General features: G+C 37.8%; 1 protein-coding gene across 1 annotated transcript; it reads right to left on the reverse strand.

The window, feature by feature from the left end:
* Positions 1-5,870: 5,870 nt before the first annotated feature.
* Positions 5,871-21,467, reverse strand: SIK1 (salt inducible kinase 1). Its single transcript, XM_070750501.1, has 14 exons — positions 21,254-21,467; positions 20,209-20,441; positions 19,204-19,320; positions 16,981-17,044; positions 16,272-16,433; positions 15,925-16,049; positions 15,705-15,828; positions 14,923-15,146; positions 14,196-14,345; positions 13,043-13,165; positions 12,524-12,746; positions 10,787-11,062; positions 10,141-10,399; positions 5,871-8,600 (listed from the first exon to the last, which is right to left on the reverse strand). The coding sequence occupies exons 2-14, from the start codon at positions 20,359-20,361 to the stop codon at positions 8,204-8,206; spliced, it is 2,397 nt and encodes a 798-aa protein (XP_070606602.1). The 5' UTR covers positions 20,362-20,441; positions 21,254-21,467; the 3' UTR covers positions 5,871-8,203.
* Between the last annotated feature and the right edge of the window lie 41 nt (positions 21,468-21,508).

Genomic DNA, 21,508 nt, shown 5'->3' on the forward strand with positions numbered 1-21,508 from the left:
TAAGAGGGCACTAACAGCTACAGGAAAGCTATCCATGTTAAATCCTTTGCTCACGTAGGATTCAAATACTGAACACTTGGAATACTGTGTTCAGTTCTGGAGACCTCACCTACAAAAAGATATTGACAAAATTGAACGGGTCCAAAGACGGGCTACAAGAATGGTGGAAGGTCTTAAGCATAAATCGTATCAGGAAAGACTTAATGAACTCAATCTGTATAGTCTGGAGGACAGAAGGAAAAGGGGGAACACGATCAAAACATTTAAATATGTCAAAGGGTTAAATAAGGTTCAGGAGGGAAGTGTTTTTAATAGGAAAGTGAACACAAGAAGAAGGGGACACAATCTGAAGTTAGTTGGGGGAAAGATCAAAAGCAACATGAGAAAATATTATTTTACTGAAAGAGTAGTAGATGCTTGGAACAAACTTCCAGCAGATGTGGTAGATAAATCCACAGTAACTGAATTTAAACATGCCTGGGATAAACATAGATCCATCCTAAGATAAAATACAGAAAATAGTATAAGGCAGACTAGATGGATCATGAGGTCTTTTTCTGCCGTCAGTCTTCTATGTTTCTATGTTTCTGGTTTGTATTACAATGCATGCCAAACACTTTTAAATTTAGATTTGTGAAATAGCTAAACTAATTCCTAATACACTATAGGAAGGAGGAAGGAAAGAGTTAAGTGTAGCATGTGTCAGCCCTGGTTTCCTAGTGGTATGCGCCAAAGGAATTACCGGTATTCTGCCAAAAGTAGGCATGCACAGGCAATTTTTATTTCTGGTTATGAAACAGGAGAAGCATGAGTACGTGGAAAAAGTAAAGCTTTGGAAGTCCTCATTCAAATTCTTGTGCAAAAACAGATGAGACAAATAAAGCCTGCCAACATCTCCTCCAGAGAGTTGAGAACAAAAGATCTCCTTTCAAGAGAACACTCATTGATTAGTCTATGATTAGTTCCTGATGAGAGGGAGACAGAAATCTCCACAGACCGTCCTTTGATTTCTCAGCTCCTACCATGCTGGCATGCAACCCTGTCTCTATTAAAGTTTAGATGGCTGTAATTGACCGGAATACTACTCTTCCACTGAGTAGCTGAAAAAACGTCAATTGCATTCTTGTAGGACCAAAGTTGCCCCATTGCAAACTTACATCACCCCATACTGATAATGAACTTGGTTTGAACACTTCTAGATCTACCAACCAGCTATTACTATCCTGGCGTAACCAGTACTCTGTAACATAGGAAATAACCTATAATAAATATCTAAGGAGTCTTTTTGTTTTTTTTCCAGAAATTTCTTCATATTCTATCCATATCTTGGTGGATTCTGTTAATCATTAATCATACATGATGGAAACGTAACACATCAAATAACAATAATATTAATATCATTCCTATGTATGCAATAGTAACATCTGTGAAAGCTCTCAGCCAGTAGAATTTAGAATTTGTTAAGCCAGTACAGAAGTTGGTGATAAATTAATGACTTGCCACACTATCTGCTGCACGAATCCCAGCGGCCGATTAGGTCCCACAGAGTTGGCTTTCTCCGGGTCCCGTCGACTAAACAATGTCATCTAGCGGGACCCAGGGGAAGAGCCTTCTCTGTGGCGGCCCCAGCCCTCTGGAATCAAACCCCCCCCCCGGAGATTCGAACTGCCCCCACCCTCCACGCCTTCCACAAGGCTTTGAAGACCCATTTATGTCACCAGGCATGGAGGAATTAATGTACCCCCTTCTGATTAGTAAGACTTGAGTATGGTTATGATTGTATAGTATTGATTGTCTTTTAATGATAGTGGGTTTTAACTATAGTTTTAATCATTAGATTTGTACTGTATTTTTATTGTTGTTGTTGTGAGTCACCCCGGGTCTTCGGAGAGGGACGGCATACAAATCTAATAAATTATTATTATTATTATTATTATTATTATTATTATTATTATTATTATCGATAGAAGGCCTGGTGTTTATGGGAACTGGGAAGGGGTGATTTTCATGAGAGAACAGATGCAGCCACAAAGTGTTCTTTCCAGTGGTTCAAGGCCATCCTATGCTCACCCACCTGGGCTGAAAGAGAAGGAGGACTGCCATGAGTGGACAACATGACAAGTTTGTGGGTGGGGGACAAGGGATGTGAACTTTCAACTTTCTCTGCCTCCCTGAGGACCCCTGGAGGCCTCCCTGAGGACCCCTGACTTCCAATGGGTCCAGTAGGTCCATTTTTCACCCTTCCCAGGTTCCAGAGGCTTCCCTAGAGCCTGGGGAGAGCAACAATGGTCTCTCCTGCCCCCCCCCCCCCCCCGAGGCCCCCTGGAAGCCGAAAACACCCTCTCAAGAGTCTCTGTGTGAGCTGATAATCAGCTGGCTGGTGCACATATGCGCGCTGGAACTAAGCTAGGGCAACAGAGATATGGTCCGCATGCCACTTGTGACACGCGTGCCATAGGTTCGCCATTACTGGTGTAGGGTCTCCTATTTGGGCAGGGGGTTGGACTAGGTGACCTACAAGGTCCCTTCCAACTCTATTTAATGTGTAAAAAAAATTATGCTGCTTTTTATCAAACACATTTTCTACAAGCAATGTAAAATCAGCACCAGTTCTTTAAAGCTTTAGCGATGCATAGCTAGCAAACTAATTAGTAATCTAATATTCTAATATCAGATGTATGGCAGCCTATAATTAAACTGGATTAATTAACAAATGGGTAACCAAAGCCGCTCTCGTTTGTCATGTACCTGCCACAATTATCTTAATTTTACTTTACATCAGCATTTAACAAGATTAGCTAAAGCAGCCATAGAAACAATATCAGCCTTCAAAATCAGAATTATATAAACTTTATTGAAGGACAATGGGACAAAACGTATTTTAAAAGATATCAATCCAATGGCATTGTTTCCAAGGACTCAGTAGGCTTTTATATCACTCTATGAGATAACCATTCAAACTGGCAGCTTTCCCTGTTCCCATAGATTATGTTGTATCAGTTACTGTACTTCTGACAGATAAATAGACAGTATGATCATGTATGATTGTAGAAAGCTATTCTTTATAAAAATCAATTTACTCTTGAGTCAGTATTGCATGAGACTGAGAATAAAAGTTAATTTTTGGAATGTCAGCAACATTATGTTTTATCCTGGATAACTTTTAATAGTTGAAAAAATACTATATGGTTGCAGTAGTTTCAGCTGAGAAGCTTGTAATTTATTTTATTAACTGTTTTTACTTCGTCCTCAGTGTTTCTGTTTTACATAATTCAAGGAATACTTTATATCATTTGCATAAAAAGCTTTAACAGTCAGAAAAGCTTTTTATAATTCTGCTTTGATCATCTTTCATATACGCTCCATGCTTCTAATTTTACTATATATATTTTTAGCTAGCTTTTTCATTTTTTCCCCTTAAAATATAATTAGTATTAACAGGTTTATTTAAATGCCTTCTGGAAAAAAGTGAGAAAAATCTTTCTTATCAATAATGTTTCTGAGGCATGATTTGATATAGAATGCATTCACTAAATTTCTAAGACTGCCCAACATGTGAATACAATTTTGGGTAGCTAACATAGAATTAAAATACAGAACAGAAATAATGAATCAAAAATTCCCAAACACAATGGGATATAACCAAGACTGAGCCCCCGCCAACTTCATATCCTCAGAGATCATCCCAAAGATGCCAAATTTGTCGTATTTTGTAAGAATGGTAGAAACGATTTGATGTAGATAGTCCTGCAAGGTCCTGTGCTATGAATGGCATTAGAGATAGTAACTAGCACCTTGAATTGTACCCGGAAGTCTATAAGGAGCCATTACAGCTCACGAAACATAGAAACACAGAAACATAGAAGATTGACAGCAGAAAAAGACCTCACGGTCCATCTAGACTGCCCTTATGCTATTTCTTGTATTTTATCTTAGGATGGATATACAGTATGTTTTTCCCAGGCATGTTTAAATTCAGTTACTGTGGATTTACCAACCATGTCTGCTGGAAGTTTGTTCCAAGCATCTACTACTTTCAGTAAAATAATATTTTCCCATGTTGCTTATGATCTTCCCCCCAACTAACCTCAGATTGTGCCCTTGTTCTTGTGTTCACTTTCCTATTGAAAACACTTCTCTCCTGAACCTTATTTAACCCTTTAACATATTTAAGTGTTTTGATCATGTCCCCCCTTTTCCTTCTGTCCTCCATACTATACAGATTGAGTTCATTAAGTCTTTCCTGATAAGTTTTATGCTTAAGACCTTCCACCATTTTTGTAGCCCGTCTTTGGACCCATTCAATTTTATCAGTATCTTTTTGTAGATGAGGTCTCCAGAACTGAACACAGTATTCCAAATATGGTCTCACCAGCGCTCTATACAGCGGGATCACTGTCTCCCTCTTCCTGCTTGTTATACCTCTAGCTATGCAGCCAAGCATTCTACTTGCTTTCCCTACCGCCTGACTGCACTGTTCACCCATTTTGAGACTGTCAGAAATCACTACCCCTAAATCCTTCTCTTCTGAAGTTTTTGGTAGCACAGAACTGCCAATACAATACTCAGATTGAGGATTCCTTTTCCCCAAGTGCATTATTTTACATTTGGAAACATTAAACTGCAGTTTCCATTGCTTTGACCATTTATCCAGTAAAGCTAAATCATTTGCCATATTACAGACACCTCCAGGAATGTCAACCCTATTGCACACTTTAGAGTCATCGGCAAATAGGCAAACCTTCCCTACCAAACCTTCCCCTATGTCACTCACAAAGATATTAAAAAGTATAGGACTCAGAACAGACCCTTGTAGCACACCGCTTGTAACCAGGCTCTGCTTAGAATACTCGCCATTAACAACAACCCTCTGATGTCTATGCTTCAGCCAACTGCAAATCCACTGAACTATCCAGGGATTAAGTCCACTCTTCACTAATTTATCTATCAGCTCTTTATGTGGAACCGTATCAAAGGCTTTGCTGAAGTTCAGATAGGCAATATCCACGGCATCTACCTTCATTCAACACCCTTGTGACATAGTCAAAGAAATCAATAAGATTAGTCTGACATGATTTGCCTTCAGTAAAGCCATGCTGGTTTGAGTCCAATAAGTTATTGGTTTTTAGGTGCTGATTTATCCTCTTTTTGTGTAGAGTCTCCATCATTTTAACTATAACTGATGTCAAACTAACTGGCCTGTAGTTACTAGCTTCTTCTCTACTTCCCTTCTTGTGGATAGGCACAACACTGGCCATTCTCCAATCCTCAGGAACATCTCCTGTTAAAAGGGATTGGCTAAACAAATCAGTCAGGGGGGCAGCAATCACATATCTGAGTTCCTTAAGAACTTTGGGGTGGATGCCATTAGGACCCATTGAATGAGTATACATGTAACCACTCACACTGCTGCATTTTGAACTAATTGGAGTTTCCGAATGGTCTTCAAGGGCATCCTCATATAGACTTTACAATAATCAAAGCAGAAACTGTCCAAGGTATAAATAATTGTGAGTAGGGGCTCTTGATCCAGAAAGAAAACATGCTTAGCATGGATTGGTACAAAAGAATCCAGTGTTACTGCCTCTTTAAGCAAGAGCCGAGAGTTCAAGAGAACCCAAATAGTACACCATTCTGATGTAGAATATAACCAATATAGAACCAAAAATGGAAAGCCCCCAGTTTCAAATGCCCATTAAATCCACAGACATTTGGTCTTATTGGATTAAGGCCATTGGATTGGCCTGTTCTTCCTAATCCACTAGTGTCGATTCCCAAACTGAGATTTCTGAAACAAGGTCCAGATTTGAACCCCCAAAATATATTCACACATTAATTTTCAAAATAAAAACAACATTGATCACAAATTATTTTAAAACAACTTTTTATTTAAATATTAAATAAAACACAACTAATTAGTTGGTGCACATCTTTCATTTTAACATAAGAAACAAAATGATTTTCAGTCATGATAAAAAATAAAAACTCTATTTCTTAATAGAATCAATCACATAGTGTCTTTAAATAATCTATTGCATTGCAGTCTGCCAAACAGTATTGTCGAGAATGACAAGAAGAAGCAATGCACAAACCCTGAAATGTTGAAAATGACCTTTTTCTATCTCCGAATAATTGAAAGCATATTCTTTATCCTTTGGAGAGGAGATTCTAGAAGTAAAGTGCTTGTCACTGCTTAGAATAAACAGATTGTTTTTATGGCCTGTTGATCCATGGCAGATAAAAGAGAAAGATCCATAAAGAAAGAAACCTACTGTTCTTGAAATAACACATGGGATTGTCTTATGAACATGAAGGCAATGCTGCTGCTTTGGCGTGACCTTGTTTTCCTTGTTGAAGTCACCCTTCCAAACCATCTACCCTGCCACTTTGCACGTAAACTATTTTATCTTACTTTTTTTTTTTTTTTTGCTGAAAGGCACCAGTCAGAGAAGATTACACAAAGTAATTTAGCTTCACCTTGAAGATCTTACAAAACAAAGAGGCAGCAGCAGCAGAAATAGCAACCCAAGGTCCCAGACATGCAGACACTGTACATGAACGAATGAAACTCAAGAGTCACAGACAAAGCCATTGAACATATATCATGTTACCCGTCCCCTCTTCCCCTCTATCCGACAATCTTTGGTTTATTTGTTTAACATACATATTAAATATTCTTTTTTTACATATATAACACTGCAGCCTGCGCAAAGCAGCAGCAACTTGAAGGCACCCGAGTTATTTTTAGAGAGATGGGTCCTTAAAGACAGAATGAACTAGTTTCAGCATCCAAATGGGAACTTGGAGCCCAGATGGCTCACCATATGCTCACCTCCTCCTAATCTACTTCTTCATCCTCCTCTACCCACTGATGGAGGATGGCCACCATCTTTCCCTTCTGTGCCAGACTATGCCTGGCTTCTATCCATGCTGACAGAAGCCACCATATAGTAAGAAACCATACCTCATGAAACAACAAAAAAAAAGCTTATTCAAAAGGCTATCTCGTAGTGCGTAGCAATTTTAAAAATCTGGGGTGTTTTTTTTTAGAAAAACCAATCTGTTCCGATAGAAAACAACAAAACCCCGAAGTTGTGCTGTTCTTCCTATTGTAACTAATTTGTTCAAAAAATCACTGTTGTGCTTTCTTATTCTTTCAACTGTCAAAATAACTGTTTTATTTTTAAAATATTGCACTGTTCCCTAACAAGCCAGTTCAGTTTGGACCCTGAAAGGAAATGCATAAAAACTTCATTTGTAGCAGCAATAAATGTGTACAGCAATATAAAACATTACGCCCAACACACACCCTCAAAGTGAGGTCATGGCTTAAGAAGGAAAACAAAATGAAACCTTTGTTTATGTATTTTCCACCCCAACAGCTCTTGCTGTTTCACCCTAATATTTCTTAAAGCACTGTATGAGCAATTCCAGGCCAATACGTAATATATTCTTAAGTTTCTCTTGCTAAAGAGAAACAAAGACAGAAAAACAGTTTGTAGTCTCTGAACAAAATCCTCAGCGTTGCTTATAATGTTAATTGCTTCTTGTAATTACAAATTTTTCTTAGCTTCTACAGGAGAGTTACTAAGCAAAATGTTCACAGTTTTATCAAGCTATGATCATCTGAGTAGGGAAGAAAAACTGAAAAGTGTTGGTTTTATTAGCATGAACATAAAAAGTGGAGATGCTTTGAGCATTATGTTTCTACAATGCATAATGCTACTGTGAGTTTTGGTGATAGTTTTTATAAGAGGTAATCATCTTCACGAATTCATTAACAAGTGAAGCGAATTGGAATACCATAACACTAATCACATCTTTGAAAAGGCTTTTCCTGTTACAATAGAACCAGAAACAACAATCTACTCTTATATAACAGCAGATCTGACTTTAATACAGTACCAGAAAACCATTATTTTCCCCTTGCCCCCCCCCCCACCTGACTCATTAGTTTCTACAAAACAAAAAGGTTTTCTCATTATATTTGTTCAGTGCAAGAATATTGAAGCCAAAGGACCTAGGTATTGCTTTTTCAGTTTTATAAAGACAAGAGCTTCTTCAAATGAATGGCCTCTTCACATATTTCAAACATGTTATTGCTTCTGATAGTTACTTAGCAAAATAAAATATGTTGTTTGTAGGTTTTGGTAAAAGGAACTGCTCTTTCCTGAAGATGATGATCAAGAAAAGGAGAAAAGTCTCATTTGACTAAGACAAATTTCCCCATCTGGTTTGAAGTAAGATCCTCCATTTCACAGTCTCCATGCTGTAAAGTAACTGCGTCATAGCTCAAAGGTTGCACAGTAAAACTACTTGGTTGAGAAAACATAGAGGCAACTGGAGACACTCCGCTACTAATATGTAGATGGGCATCGAGGAGGTGAGCAGCTGAAGTTACTGGAGAGACAGCAACTCCAAAAAGGTGAGGCTGAAGAAACCGAGTGTTGTGAAAAGCAAGCTCTAATGAGTTCTCACTTTGCAGTTCAGACAGGAGAAGGGATTTAGATGTATTACTGCTTGAGGAGTCGGGCAAGAGGATGTTGTGCGACTGAGAAGGCTGGTGACAGGTTGGTTGGTGATGCTGTAGCTGGAGCATTCTGGGCAGAAGAAAGAGAAAGCAAAGAGGTTACCCACTTGTCCTAAATTTCTAATGTTGCTCTCAGCCACTATTGCCATTCTTCTAACTCTTTTGGGGTTATGAGTGCAGCAACTTTCCTGAAATTATCCTCGCTCCACAAAAACACTCCAACCTTATGTGAAGTAAGGGACAGGTATCATGCTGATCCCGTCCATTCTCTAGGTCAGTGATGGCAAACTTGTGGCACAGGTGCCACAGGTGGCATGCAGAGACATATCTGAGGGCACGTGAGGCGTTGCCTTATGTCAGCTCCAGCACGCAAGAGCGCACTGTTCGCTGATTTTCGGCCTTCTTTTCGGCCATTTTCACTCTCCTCAGGCTTCAGAAAAGCCTCCTGAAACCTGGAGATGGCAAATAAAATGGCCCAACAGGCCTACCAGAAGGCCAGAGGCTTCATTGCAGCCTGTGCACATTCATTCATTCATTCATTCATTCATTCATTCATTCATTCATTATTTGATTTGTATGCCGCCCCTCTCGGGAGACTCGGGGCGGCTAACAACAACAAAACAGTATATAACAAAATCCAATACTAAAAACAGTTAAAAGCCCATTATATAAAAACCAATCATACATACAGACATACCATGCATAAAATTGTAAAGGCCTAGGGGGAAAGTATATCTCAGTTCCCCCATGCCTGGCAGCAGAGGTGGGTTTTAAGCAACTTTCGAAAGGCAAGGAGGGTGGGGGCAATTCTAATCTCTGGGGGGAGTTGGTTCCAGAGGGCCGGAGCTGCCACAGAGAAGGCTCTTCCTCTGGGTCCCGCCAAGCAACATTGTTTGGTTGACGGGACCCGGAGAAGACCCACTCTGTGGGACCTGACTGGTCGCTGGGATTCGTGCAGCATACAAATGTGCAGGGAGGGGTAGTGCGTGGGTTGTGCATATGTATGGGGGGAAGGCATCGCGTGCACATACCCTTGTGGCACCTGAGCCAAAAATGTTTTGCCATCACTGCTCCTGACTCTTGCAGCTTACAGCAGCAAAAATATGTATGACTTATCCATACAAAATACATGGATGTGTCAATGGATATTAAGCTCACAGACATATAGGTAAGACAAAAAGGGCTGAATCTGCAAATGATTGGCCAGCATTACTGATCTGATCAGCATATGTTTCCAAGGGCACTGAGTTGAGAAGAATTTTATTTTAATAGCATGGAAAAACCATGAAGAGCACAAAAATCTTTATTTTACCTTTTACAAATATTTTAAATCTTAAAACATTTCCCCCCCAAAATAAATCCAGTTAATAACAACAGAAACACTGAGCACCCAATAACTTGGTGTCATTAAAATATGTTTAAATCTCAGCACATTATTTCAAAGTGATGCAGAGGCCAATAAACCTCTCCAGAATCTTAATAAAATAAAATAAAAAATAAACAATGCATTTGATTTCAAAGAGAGCCCAAGGTCAATACAAATTACTATTGTCGCAAAGACTGCAGTCTAAGACGCCTTTCCCATGACAAGGGCTACTGTATATGCTCACCTTTGCTGCTGGAGCACCTCTTCAAGTACGTTCCTGCTCTCTCTGCCACTTGCGCTACTGCTGCTGCTGCTGCCATTTCCCCCACTGCTGTATAGGCAGGTATTTTGCTGAGAATGCTGCAAAGGGCCCAGGCCATTCCGTGCTATCCGAGCAGAGGAGGACTGGCACACCTGGCGAGCAAGGCCTTTGATTTTATTCAGTCCGAGAAACCCTTTGGCTCTAGTATTCTTCCGGAGCTGCTGCCTAAATGCCTTCAAGCCTATAGAGCAACAGAGAAGCACATGATCTAACAAATAATGCCTGCCTTAAGCAAACAGCTACCTTCAAGGTTATATCCCTCCTTTCCCACTTAGGCAACCCTGAATGACAGCCACAGATTAACATCTGATTTCATCACAATACATTCCCACATAACATCTGATTTCATCACAATACATTCCCACAGACACATTCCTCTGTCTCATATGTATGTATGTTCTTTTTCTGTGAGCAGAAAAAACTTGCTGGTCTCTTTATAAATACCAGCACGGCCACAATTTCAAATAGGCATACAACATGGTGTATAGTAGACCATGTTTAGGCAAATGACTGTAGACCTAGAGAACATTTGGTGGCTCTGGATTGTGTGTGTACAAGGAATGATTACCTTGAGTTAATGAGGTATCAGAAGCTCTCCTTCCTTCTTGGAAACTGACAGGCAATAGAGAAGTACCATCCCTGCAGTCCTGAGTTTGCAATACTGGAGTATCTGAATGGGAAGTCAGGAACGATGATGTAACTCTAACTGTGGTTGGGTGACCAAGGTTCATTTGATTTTCCAAACAGTTGCTCAGCATTTCAGAGCCATCATTTGCTGACGAAGGGAGACAGCTGTCCGAACTGGTTCCTTCTGTAGGGCTTGCAGAAGAGGAAATGACTATACCTATATACAAAAAAAAAATCCAGACAGAAAGGAACATTTGTGAAATTGATACAGGAAATAACAAGAGTATTGGATATAAGATAAACCTTTTCTAGTTACAAAAGATCCACTCTTAACAAAAACCTTAGAAAGTACTATGGCTGAGGTCAAACAATATGAAACTCAATTCAATGCAACTTTAACTACAGAGTAAGATTGTGGGTTAATTTTATTGCTAAAGCACGTTTTAAAAGCAGGAACAAGAGCCGGGGGTGGTGCAGCAGCTAGAGTGCTGTACTGCAGGCCATGAAGCTGACTGTAGATCTGTAGGTCAGCGGTTCAAATCTCATTACCGGCTCAAGGTTGACTCAGCCTTCCATCCTTCCGAGGTGGGTAAAATGAGGACCCGGATTGTGGGGGCAATATGCTGGCCCTGTTCAAAAGTGCTATTGCTAACATGTTGTAAGCCGCCCTGAGTCTAAGGAGAAGGGCGGCATAAAAATTGAATGAATGAATGAAGGAATGAATAAACAAACAAACAAACAAACAAACTAATTGCAGGAACTAATTATGGTAGCAATTAGGAAGTCTTGCTTCTTCAACAGGTATTCCCATTGGTTTTTAAAAATTATGAATGTTGGAGTCTTTGATGCTCTCTAAGCTTTGGTTGTTTGCTTGGACACCTTTCATTACCTGACTATGTAATATCATCAGTGCTAGTGATTGTGGGGTTTTCTCCCTATTTATTATTTTAATAAATAACAAATTATGAGGATCACAATATTGATCAAAATATCCTGCTCCAGTAGTGGGGGCGGGGGAGAGGGAGTGGACGGGATATGGGATAAAAAATAACAATTTAATTTTACTCTCTAATGTGAACCCATGCCTAAGTAATTATGCCCCATTGGTAAAAGAAACATAAAAAGTCACAATATCCATAAGCTATATTATTGTGCAAGGAAAAAAAGCAAACCAGGATGATATTGTTAATTATTGCTGAATAGGTGACATGGATGATGATACTTCTTGTACTTGTTTCAGAGAATGGTCTGGAATGTTCTACATGTTAGTTGCTAACATTTAAGTGGAATCTAAAGAAAAAAATGTAGGTATTCTCAAATGACATAGGTAAAGAGATACCTGAATATGCAAAAGAAAAAAAAAAAAGGAAGTCCATATTTTTAGCCCACCTCCTACTTTATTTTCCTAAGAGTGGCCATTTCAGAATATGGTACAGCTGAGGCAATTATTGTTTGTAATTCTGACAAATACAGGTTACAAATCAAAAGGAAAGGTTATGACAACTGATTTTTCAAACCTAAGCTTATTTTAAAAATACACTATGAACAAAGATACACGACAATAGATGAAGAAGGAATATACTAATAAATTTGGTATAACTAAATAACTAAAATTTCAATAAAAAGAGAAAGTACTCTTTTAAATATTTATTCTGCATCCCGTCTTCATAGCACTTACATGGTGGAGAATGCTGATAAGAATGAGTTGTTACTCCAGCCAATGTGTGTCTTCGACTTGTGTTGATGGGGAAACCAATTGGATTGAAAGCTTTGATTTCATCCTCCAGTTCCTTGTCCTGCCTTACTTCCTCACTAATTGTAGTTTCGAGGAGGCTGTTTGGAGAGATGGAACGATTCCTGAAAAGGGTGTTGAAGTTCGGATCCATAGGAAAAAACAATGGCTGAAAAGTAAAACAATAAAGGGAATAATACAGTGTCTTTATTTATTTAATCTATCTATCAGGTTTATATGGCCACCCATCTCACAAAATGCAACTTTGGGCAACTTTGTTTGTGCCTCTATAATATTTTTTTTCCAAGAAGACATATGTGATAACGTACATACTGTATTGACATTGGAGGGTAAAAGTAAAAGATAGATCTTTAAACGTATTCTTAAGCCACCTTGGTTCTAGGATTCCTGTTTCACCTGATGGCCTCCAATCAATTATTAAGTCGGAATGCTAAGAGCACCAACCTGTAATGGGGTGTTCAAGTCACAATCCATATCTGCCTGCAAAGGGCACTGAATCAGGTTCAGAGGTTGATGGTATAGCAGAGACGACCTCAAGTTCTCGCTGGCAATTTTATCCTGGGTCAACTAAAGAGATTCAAAACCAAGCAACGATCAGCTACATTTTCATTTGACCTTCTGCACAATCTACATCAATAACAGATAACAAATTAACAGAGTTGGAAGGGACGTTGTAAGTCTTCTAGTCCAGTGTTTCCCAACCTTGGCAACTTAAAGTTATCTGGACTTCAACTCCTAGAATTCCCCAGCCAGCGAATGCCAAGGTTGGGAAACACTGTTCTAGTCCAACCCCTCCTCCCAAGCAGGAGACCCTACACCAATTCTGATAAGTGACAGTCCAATCTCTTCTTTAAAGCTTCCAGTGATGCAGCTCCCACAAAATGTACCAGAACTAATTAATTTGTCCTTTAATAAATACATATCCTGAGTTTAGTTTTTGAATTTCAGAAAAATAAACTGGAGAGTAAAACATTAATTACAATGCCAGCTAACTCTGATGCTGAATGCACAAGATTTCCTACGGCAAATGATTTAACACTTGCAATATATAATTTATTCTAATTTATCATAATTAAAACTTTGATTTTAACCTGCAATGAAATAAGCTTTATTCCAGAACTGCTGAAATATGCCTTTTGGTCATAACATTAAACAAAAAACGGTGAGGGAGATGCCTCTTTCCGTCATTCTAAGCCAGTGATGGTGAACCTTTTTTTCCGTAGGTGCCGAAAGAGCGCGGGCATGTGCTATTGTGCGTGCGTATGTGCCCACATCCATAATTCAATGCCTGGGGAGGGCGAAAACACCTTCCCCCACCCCCCCAGAGGCTCTCTGGAAGCCAAAAACACTCTCCCAAGAGCCTCTGTGCGAGCCAAAAGTCATATGCATGTTGGAGCTGAGCTAGGGCAACGGCTCGCATGCCAACAGATATGGCTCTGCGTGCCACCTCTGGCACCCGTGCCATAGGTTCGCTATCACTCCTCTAAGCTATGTTTCAGCTTTAAGATGAGAGGGAAGGAAGGAGAGAGAAAAAGTTGCATGGGGAATTCACTTGACTTAATATAGCTGACCTAAGAATGATTATATATGACCTTACCTCAAGGTTGCTGAAGTCAGAACTTCTTGGTCTTTGCTGGCGACTGCTTACTGAGCGATGGGACAATTGATTGCTACGGTATTCCCTGAGGCGCTCCAAAAGAAGGTAGTAAATTGCAGCGAAATGATTGTAGCTGCTGTTTTGTAAAGACTACAAGAAATGGAGACAGAAACGAATTATAGCGCAGATACATTTAAAAAGGAATAGCCATCCAAAAAAACCTTTTGTCTGATAGAAAGACAATCCCACACACATGCACTCTGCCTCCCGCCCACTACCAGTTTATCACAAAATAAGATATTTAAAATTACTGGCAAGGAGACTTATACTTCAAAGAACAAGGTTTAGCCATTGTTATATAAAGGCAAACTTCAGGATTATGTGAACTTCTTCAGGAATGGAAAAATTTGGGAGTCTCAGAATCAAGCATTCTATGATTTTAAATTTTAAAATTCATGCCAGCTTGAGCATTTGAAAAGCAGTCTAGAGTATCCATTTTACAAATGTAAAATTATATGAGCTACACAGGAATGCGAGTTTGCGGAGAGGGGCGGCATACAAATCCAATTAATAATAATAATAATAATAATAATAATAATAATAATTTTTTGCAATGCGTTGATACTTGATAGCCAAACATGGGCCACTTTCCTAAATGGCAAACCTCATATGTTCCAAGAGAGAGAGAGAGAGAGAGGCTTTTCAGAGTAAGAAGTCAAAAACTCACCTCAATCGTTCTTTGTCTGTCAATGCCAAGAGTCTGCATGATCCCGAGGACCTGTTCATTATAATCTCCCAGGTTGGAGTTGTAATTCTGCATGGAGAAAGGCAAGCAATGCTCCTGCAGAAGAGATGGGTCGGCTTGCATCCACTTGTGCTGCTTTATTTGAGCAATTGTAATTCGTTTTGTAGGATCCACAACCAGCATTCGTCGAATAAGCATTTCACAATCTGGTGATTTATTTAGAAGACAAGAACAGCAACATTTGAATATAAAAATAAAAGGCAAACAGACAAACTTAAAAGTTAAATTTATTTACAAAAAAGCAAGTCCATAAAAATTGTTTAATAATTAAGATTAATCGATTTCCATAGCTATTTCCCACTTCCTTTACAAAATCTTAGGGAACTTCAATTGTTTTTTTAAAATTTACAAGCACAACTTGGAAGGGATTCTTCTGTTGTACTAGTTTCACAATTTAAGTACTAAAGTCAATGGATAACAATTGAGCTACTGACAAAATAATCATTGACTGAAAGACTAAAATAAATTCTTAAAACATTTTGTATATTAAGACCTTTTCCTTTTAAAGAAAAACCTTATTATATAGCTTCTTACATTTTGAATGTTTTTGAATGTAAAAAAGAACACTGTATTTTCCTAATTAATACAGAGCTAGAGAAATCTTTCATTTAAAATGTTAAAATACCACATAAATAATGCTATGTTCAAAAGGTTTAAAAATTACAATCTAAAACAAGAAAGTTTAAAAAAAATAGAAATCCCACCTTGGGACATGAAATACGGAATACGGAACCGTCCTTCTAGCACTCTTTGTCTTAAAGATGGTAAATTGGGTCCATCAAATGGAAGAGAACCACAAACAAGGACATATAGCACAACACCAAGGCTCTGTGAACAACAGAATGATATATATATAGTCCATGAAGTACACTATATCATCCTTTTGGTATCTTCCAGATGGGTAATATGGGATTTATAGCTTACCCATATATCAAGATACGGGCCTTCATATTCCTTTCCTTCAAACACTTCAGGAGCTGCATAAGGTGGGCTTCCACACCAGGTGGACAGAGGTTCGCCAGATTTGTAGAAATTTCCAAATCCAAAGTCTAGAAAGGAAGATGAATAAAACTTCAGACTCTATTAATAATTTATGAACAATTAAACATATTTCTATCTATTCTGGCAATTATCAAAGACCACCACATCCATTTTTTATCGATTTCCAAATGTAGATGTCAAGGCTGTGTCTATTTCAGAAGCATATAATAAACTCCTAATGAGAAAAGAATAGGAAAACATGAAATGTTTTGCAGTGACAGCATTCTCACCTGCAAGTTTGATATTCATGTTAGCATCTAAGAGAAGATTCTCCGTTTTGAGGTCCCTGTGTACTATGTGATGGCTGTGGCAATATTCCACAGCTGAAAGTATTTGCCAGAATTTCTTCCGAGCTTCATGTTCATTCAGGTGCCCACATGTAGTTAAGTGATCTGTCAAACATGATTAAAAGGGCAGAAATGTCTTCATGTTAATATCAGCTTCAATAACCTATTTAAAACGTCTACAAATAAACCTCCTTACTTAGCTGCACTTCAGCTACTTGAGTTATATATTACTACTGGACAGCTCAATCTACAGCAGACATAGGATTGCTACATACAAAGTAGTAAGTCAACATATTATTATTATTATTATTATTATTATTATTATTATTATTATTATTATTTAAATTTGTATGCCGCCCCTCTCCGTAGACCATATACTCTATTTGCTTTTTGATTAGTGTGAAGTATAAACCATTCCATGGTGGCCAGAGATTTGTAACTAAGTATGACTTGATGAAGAGTCTATCATATAGCAGAAATTTCCAGGAGGAGAGAAAAAGGGCAGGATTTTTGCTGGCTTGCTTTTCTTTCTGTAATTCTCTATCTGTCTGCCACTCCAGTCTAATTAGAATGGTGGAGGCCTGTTATTTAAATGATGGATAAGAATAATATCCATAGGTAATAATATGCTAATATTGCCATGAGAACTTACCAAACATTTCTCCATTCTTTGCAAATTCAGTTACAATGTAAAGCATATCTTTTGTTTCCATAACCTAATGAAGATGAGACAGAAAAGCAACATATCAAAGATGTAAACTTCTGAAATCCTAAATATGCCTTTGAAGATAAAGCACATTTATAATAGCACAAAACACGCATTTCCTTGTTTACCAGTATTTAATCTACAAAGACTTACAGAGATGATCTATAGGAAAAGTTAATTTTCATTGCCTGCAGCCAACTCTTGCATAGTTTTGCATGCAGACCTCTGATTGACATCTAACTCCCCATTAAATGATATTAATTTATTGTGTTAGTTAATATTTATTAAAACATATATAATGATAAGACATATATTTAACTTCACTTAATACAATTCATCATCTGACTTGGAAAAAAAACAGATGACAAATAAATTTCAAATATATATTAAGAAACAAACAAGCTATTTAGTTGTTTATACTTGACATTGTATATGTTTCTTTATTTGGTACAGCCTTTGCTAGCATGAGCTTCTCCAAATATGACAGAACATATGACCTGTAAATTCTGGAAATTGCAGTTCCAAAACATAGAACCACATTGGAGAAGTCTGTTCCAGTATAGGATTAAACATGCCTAATGGCCACATCCATTGCCATCAAAATATGAATGGCTCTTACAATATCAGCATGTTTTCTAAGGGCATTAATCTTTTTAATTTGTTTTTTTTTAATGCTTAATATATACAGTAGTTTTAAAACATTATTTACCAGTGAAATTATTCTGCTTTAAGTTATAAATACAAATTATCCAAAGGAAATTCCTTCAAAGATAATTGGAACATTTTAATATGGTGATGTTGACTTGTATCTCACATCCATAAAAATACCAGGGAGATGGATGAATGGATGGATGAATGAATACGTGTGTGCGTGTTTGTGTAAAATTTCAAAGGCTACAAAATTTTAAATTGTATAATGAAGTTTAAATATCAAAGGCATGAATAAGCGCTTGCATCCTACACATAATAAAAACATACGTGTATTTTATTGAGGAGGGGCGATAGGAAGGAATAAGGCATTTAAACAGTTCTGGGAAAAGGGCCAGCTGGATTAAAATTAGACAGTGCTGTTAAAATCATGTCAATACCATCCTTCCACCACCCAGAGTGGTATTTTACCTAATTCCTATTGCTCAAATTCCATCAAAGAGAAACATCAAGCACAATATCAACAGCAATGAAACACATAAGTTGAGAGATTCAACAAAGCTCCCCAAACAATTCAACTTATTTATTCAAATAGCCAATTAATACAAACTATTTTAAACTTCCTGAAATATTTATTTTTCTATGGAAGTAAAATCAAAATAATCTCAACCGTATTATATTGCTGGGTAGACTGACCATAGGTAGCAGACATTCACAAATATTGCAATGGCAAAGCCTTTTAAAAAAATAATTTCTCTATATAAATGTCTTTTGGGTTGTCATTTTTGTATTTCGTAAGCTACTCGTTTATTCCCTAAAAAGCAAAATGTGTATTGGCAAGTTTATGATAGGCATTTGCACGCTATGCAGAAAATTGGTTCTGTTGTATGTTTCAGAAATGTTTAAAACATATTTTTCCTCTTTATTAGACAGATTGCTTTAATAATATGTAGGTATTTCTATCGAACAATAATGTTATAAAATATGTAATTCATATAAGATCAATTCTGTTTATTCAGAGGATTACAATTCATTATCTGCATAGTACACCAATTTGCTCTCTTTTTTTATAGAATGTAGCAACTGCAAATCAGGATGAATTAGATGGAAATTGCATAGCATTCCATTCTAGATTTTCTTCTTTCTTTTTGTTTAAATAAGATTTTAAGGACACTTCTAAATGGCAGCCGAATCTAAAAAATATACGGTTGAACTATATCCACATTCAGTTTGTACTTTAAACTGTGAACATAAAAAGATATATAAACCAAGTTTTGAAGTTTTCTCCTAAAAATTTTTATATACTATAAACAAAATGTTTTTTTATAAATATCAAAACAAAAAGAATTCAATTTCAGTGAGTTAGCATTTTGGAAACATTCTAATGTAAACTATTTAACATGTTTTGATCTGGAATAAGACGTCCATCTTGTAATGGAATCAAGTATTATTAATATCATTACGTGCATAAAGCTCGAAATATATCTAACAGGCAAACAGTAATCTGAAAACATTTCTTACCTGATACAGTTTGATTATGTGTGGGTGATTCAAGAGCTTCATTATCTGAACCTCTCTATAGATTTTTTCCAGATTGCTTGAATCTAACCGTGTTTTGTCTATAATTTTTATTGCAACCTAAGGTTTAAACAAAAATAAATTCAGAGCACTCATAAAATATGTTACGTTGCTGCAAGTAATATTAACACAAAAGTTAGTATTTTCACAAAAGTGTTGTGAAAAACATAGGAAAACTAAAACTATACAATTACATAAACTCCTTCTTAAGCATATTTTAAGGAAGACAATATACATGTGAAAATGAAAATAATGTAATATCTAAAACAATTTAGTATCAAGTCTGACAGGACTTGCAGTACAGCTTTAGACATATTTATTTGCAGTAGAAATGGTTTTTTTAAAATTCATTTATTTCTAAAGTAAAATCTAATTAGAAAATAATTGCCCAGTTAATGTGATTTCTACTTTTTGATATTCTATGTTTTGTATAATTTCAGCATTTTCCAAATGTTACTGTCTAATCAAATATTCAAATATAAATGAACAAAGTTTGTAAGCATTTATCCCGAGTTACACACATTGGATTTCTTTTTTTAAAAAAGTTAGCCCCAAATGCATAACTCTTATGTCCTCGGAGTCCTCATAGAGGGGCAGCGTATAAATCCAATAAATTTAAACTTACTCTAAAAAGTAGCAATCGTTTAGAAATAAATAATAGGATAACAGTATTTATAATTAAGCCACCAATAACTGTGAAACTAATGCCACAAAAGACTCCTCTATGATTTAGTATTCATTTGGGGAACTATTTGAAGTGTGGAATAATTTGCTATTACTAGCACTTAAACTATATTCTGTTCATTACTGTCTACCAGAGGGAGTTACTGTCAGTGTAAATTGGTTTATTGTACGTTTGGAAAATTGATTAATTCCATGGAGCACCATCTCCCAATGCAACATGATTAATTTCCTCTATGAGGCCAGGCAGTACAATCTCACACCCACCTGCGTTTTGGTTACTCTGTGCCTGGCAAGTTTGACCACAGCAAAATTGCCTTTTCCCAAGGTCCTCTCAATATCATAAAATCCAACCCGAAGAGGCTTTTGCTGGCTTTGGCTTGAGGTGGGAACGGCTGTATAATCTGACATGATCACCATGATTTGAGTTTGGTGGGGAGCAAACACCAATTAGAAGGCTGTCGGCAGAAGCATTCCTTTTTGAAGATGGCAATTTGCACCTGCAAAGAAAGAAAAGTGCCTTGAAATTTCCCCCCTGTTTAAGGCGTACCCAGATCATTTCAGAAATTGGTACAAGTTGGACTTTCCACCAAGACAAGGCTAATGCAGTTGAGGCAATAGAAAGCTTTCCCTGTGGTCAAGAGCTCCAAGTTACCCTAATTAAAAAATAAAGAATGAGATGTCTAAAGTGAGAGTAAAAATTGTCTGTGAAAACTTTGGGAAGAACTGGGAATTCTCACCAAATGTCTACAGTTCAAGGAACAAAAGTCCCAGTTGAAAATGTATGGGATGAGATCCGGGGTGTAACACACGAGAATCTACTCTCATACTCGCAAATAGATTTTTCGTGTGAAGGAAAGAGGTAAAAGAAAGAGGGAGAGAGAGGAGGGGAAAGAGGGGAAAGAAAAAGTAAGGAAGGTAGGAACAAAAGAGAGAGGGGGGAGAAAGAAAGAAAGAAAGAAGATGGATGGATGGAAGGAAGGAAGGAAAGAAAGGTGAAAGGAAGGGAGAAAGAAAGAAAATGAAAGGAAGGAAGGAAGGAGAAAGAAGAAAGAAAGAAAGAAAGAAGATGGATGGAAGGAAGGAAAGAAAGGTTAAAGGAAAGGAGAAAGAAAGAAAATGAAAGGAAGGAGAAAGAAAGAAAGAAGATAGATGGAAGGAAGGAAGGAAAGAAAGGTGAAAGGAAGGAAGGAGAAAGAAAGAAAGAAAGAAAGAAAGAAAGAAAGAAAGAAAGAAAGAAAGAAAATCCGCGCCGTAAGCTTTCACAACATCCGCTCCAGCCCTGCCCGCGCGACTCGCTCCGAGGCCGTACCTTCAGCCCGGCTGCCAAGCGGCTGCCGCCTCCGCGCTCGTCTGGCTGCCAGGCTCTCAAGTCGCCGCTGCTCCTACTCCTCGTGGCACCGCCGCGGCTGCTCTGCCGGCTGCCAGCGAGCTCTCTGCGCGCCGGGGGCAGAGGAACACGCGGGAAGCCCTCCCCCCACCCACCTCGCAAACCGAGACAGACCCATTGACGTCACTTTGACGCCAGAGCGACGCGCGCCCAAGCGTGAGCCTGAATGAGAAGGGA

The sequence above is a fragment of the Erythrolamprus reginae genome, chromosome 4, assembly GCF_031021105.1.
Source record: "Erythrolamprus reginae isolate rEryReg1 chromosome 4, rEryReg1.hap1, whole genome shotgun sequence".
Lineage (NCBI taxonomy): Eukaryota > Metazoa > Chordata > Lepidosauria > Squamata > Dipsadidae > Erythrolamprus > Erythrolamprus reginae.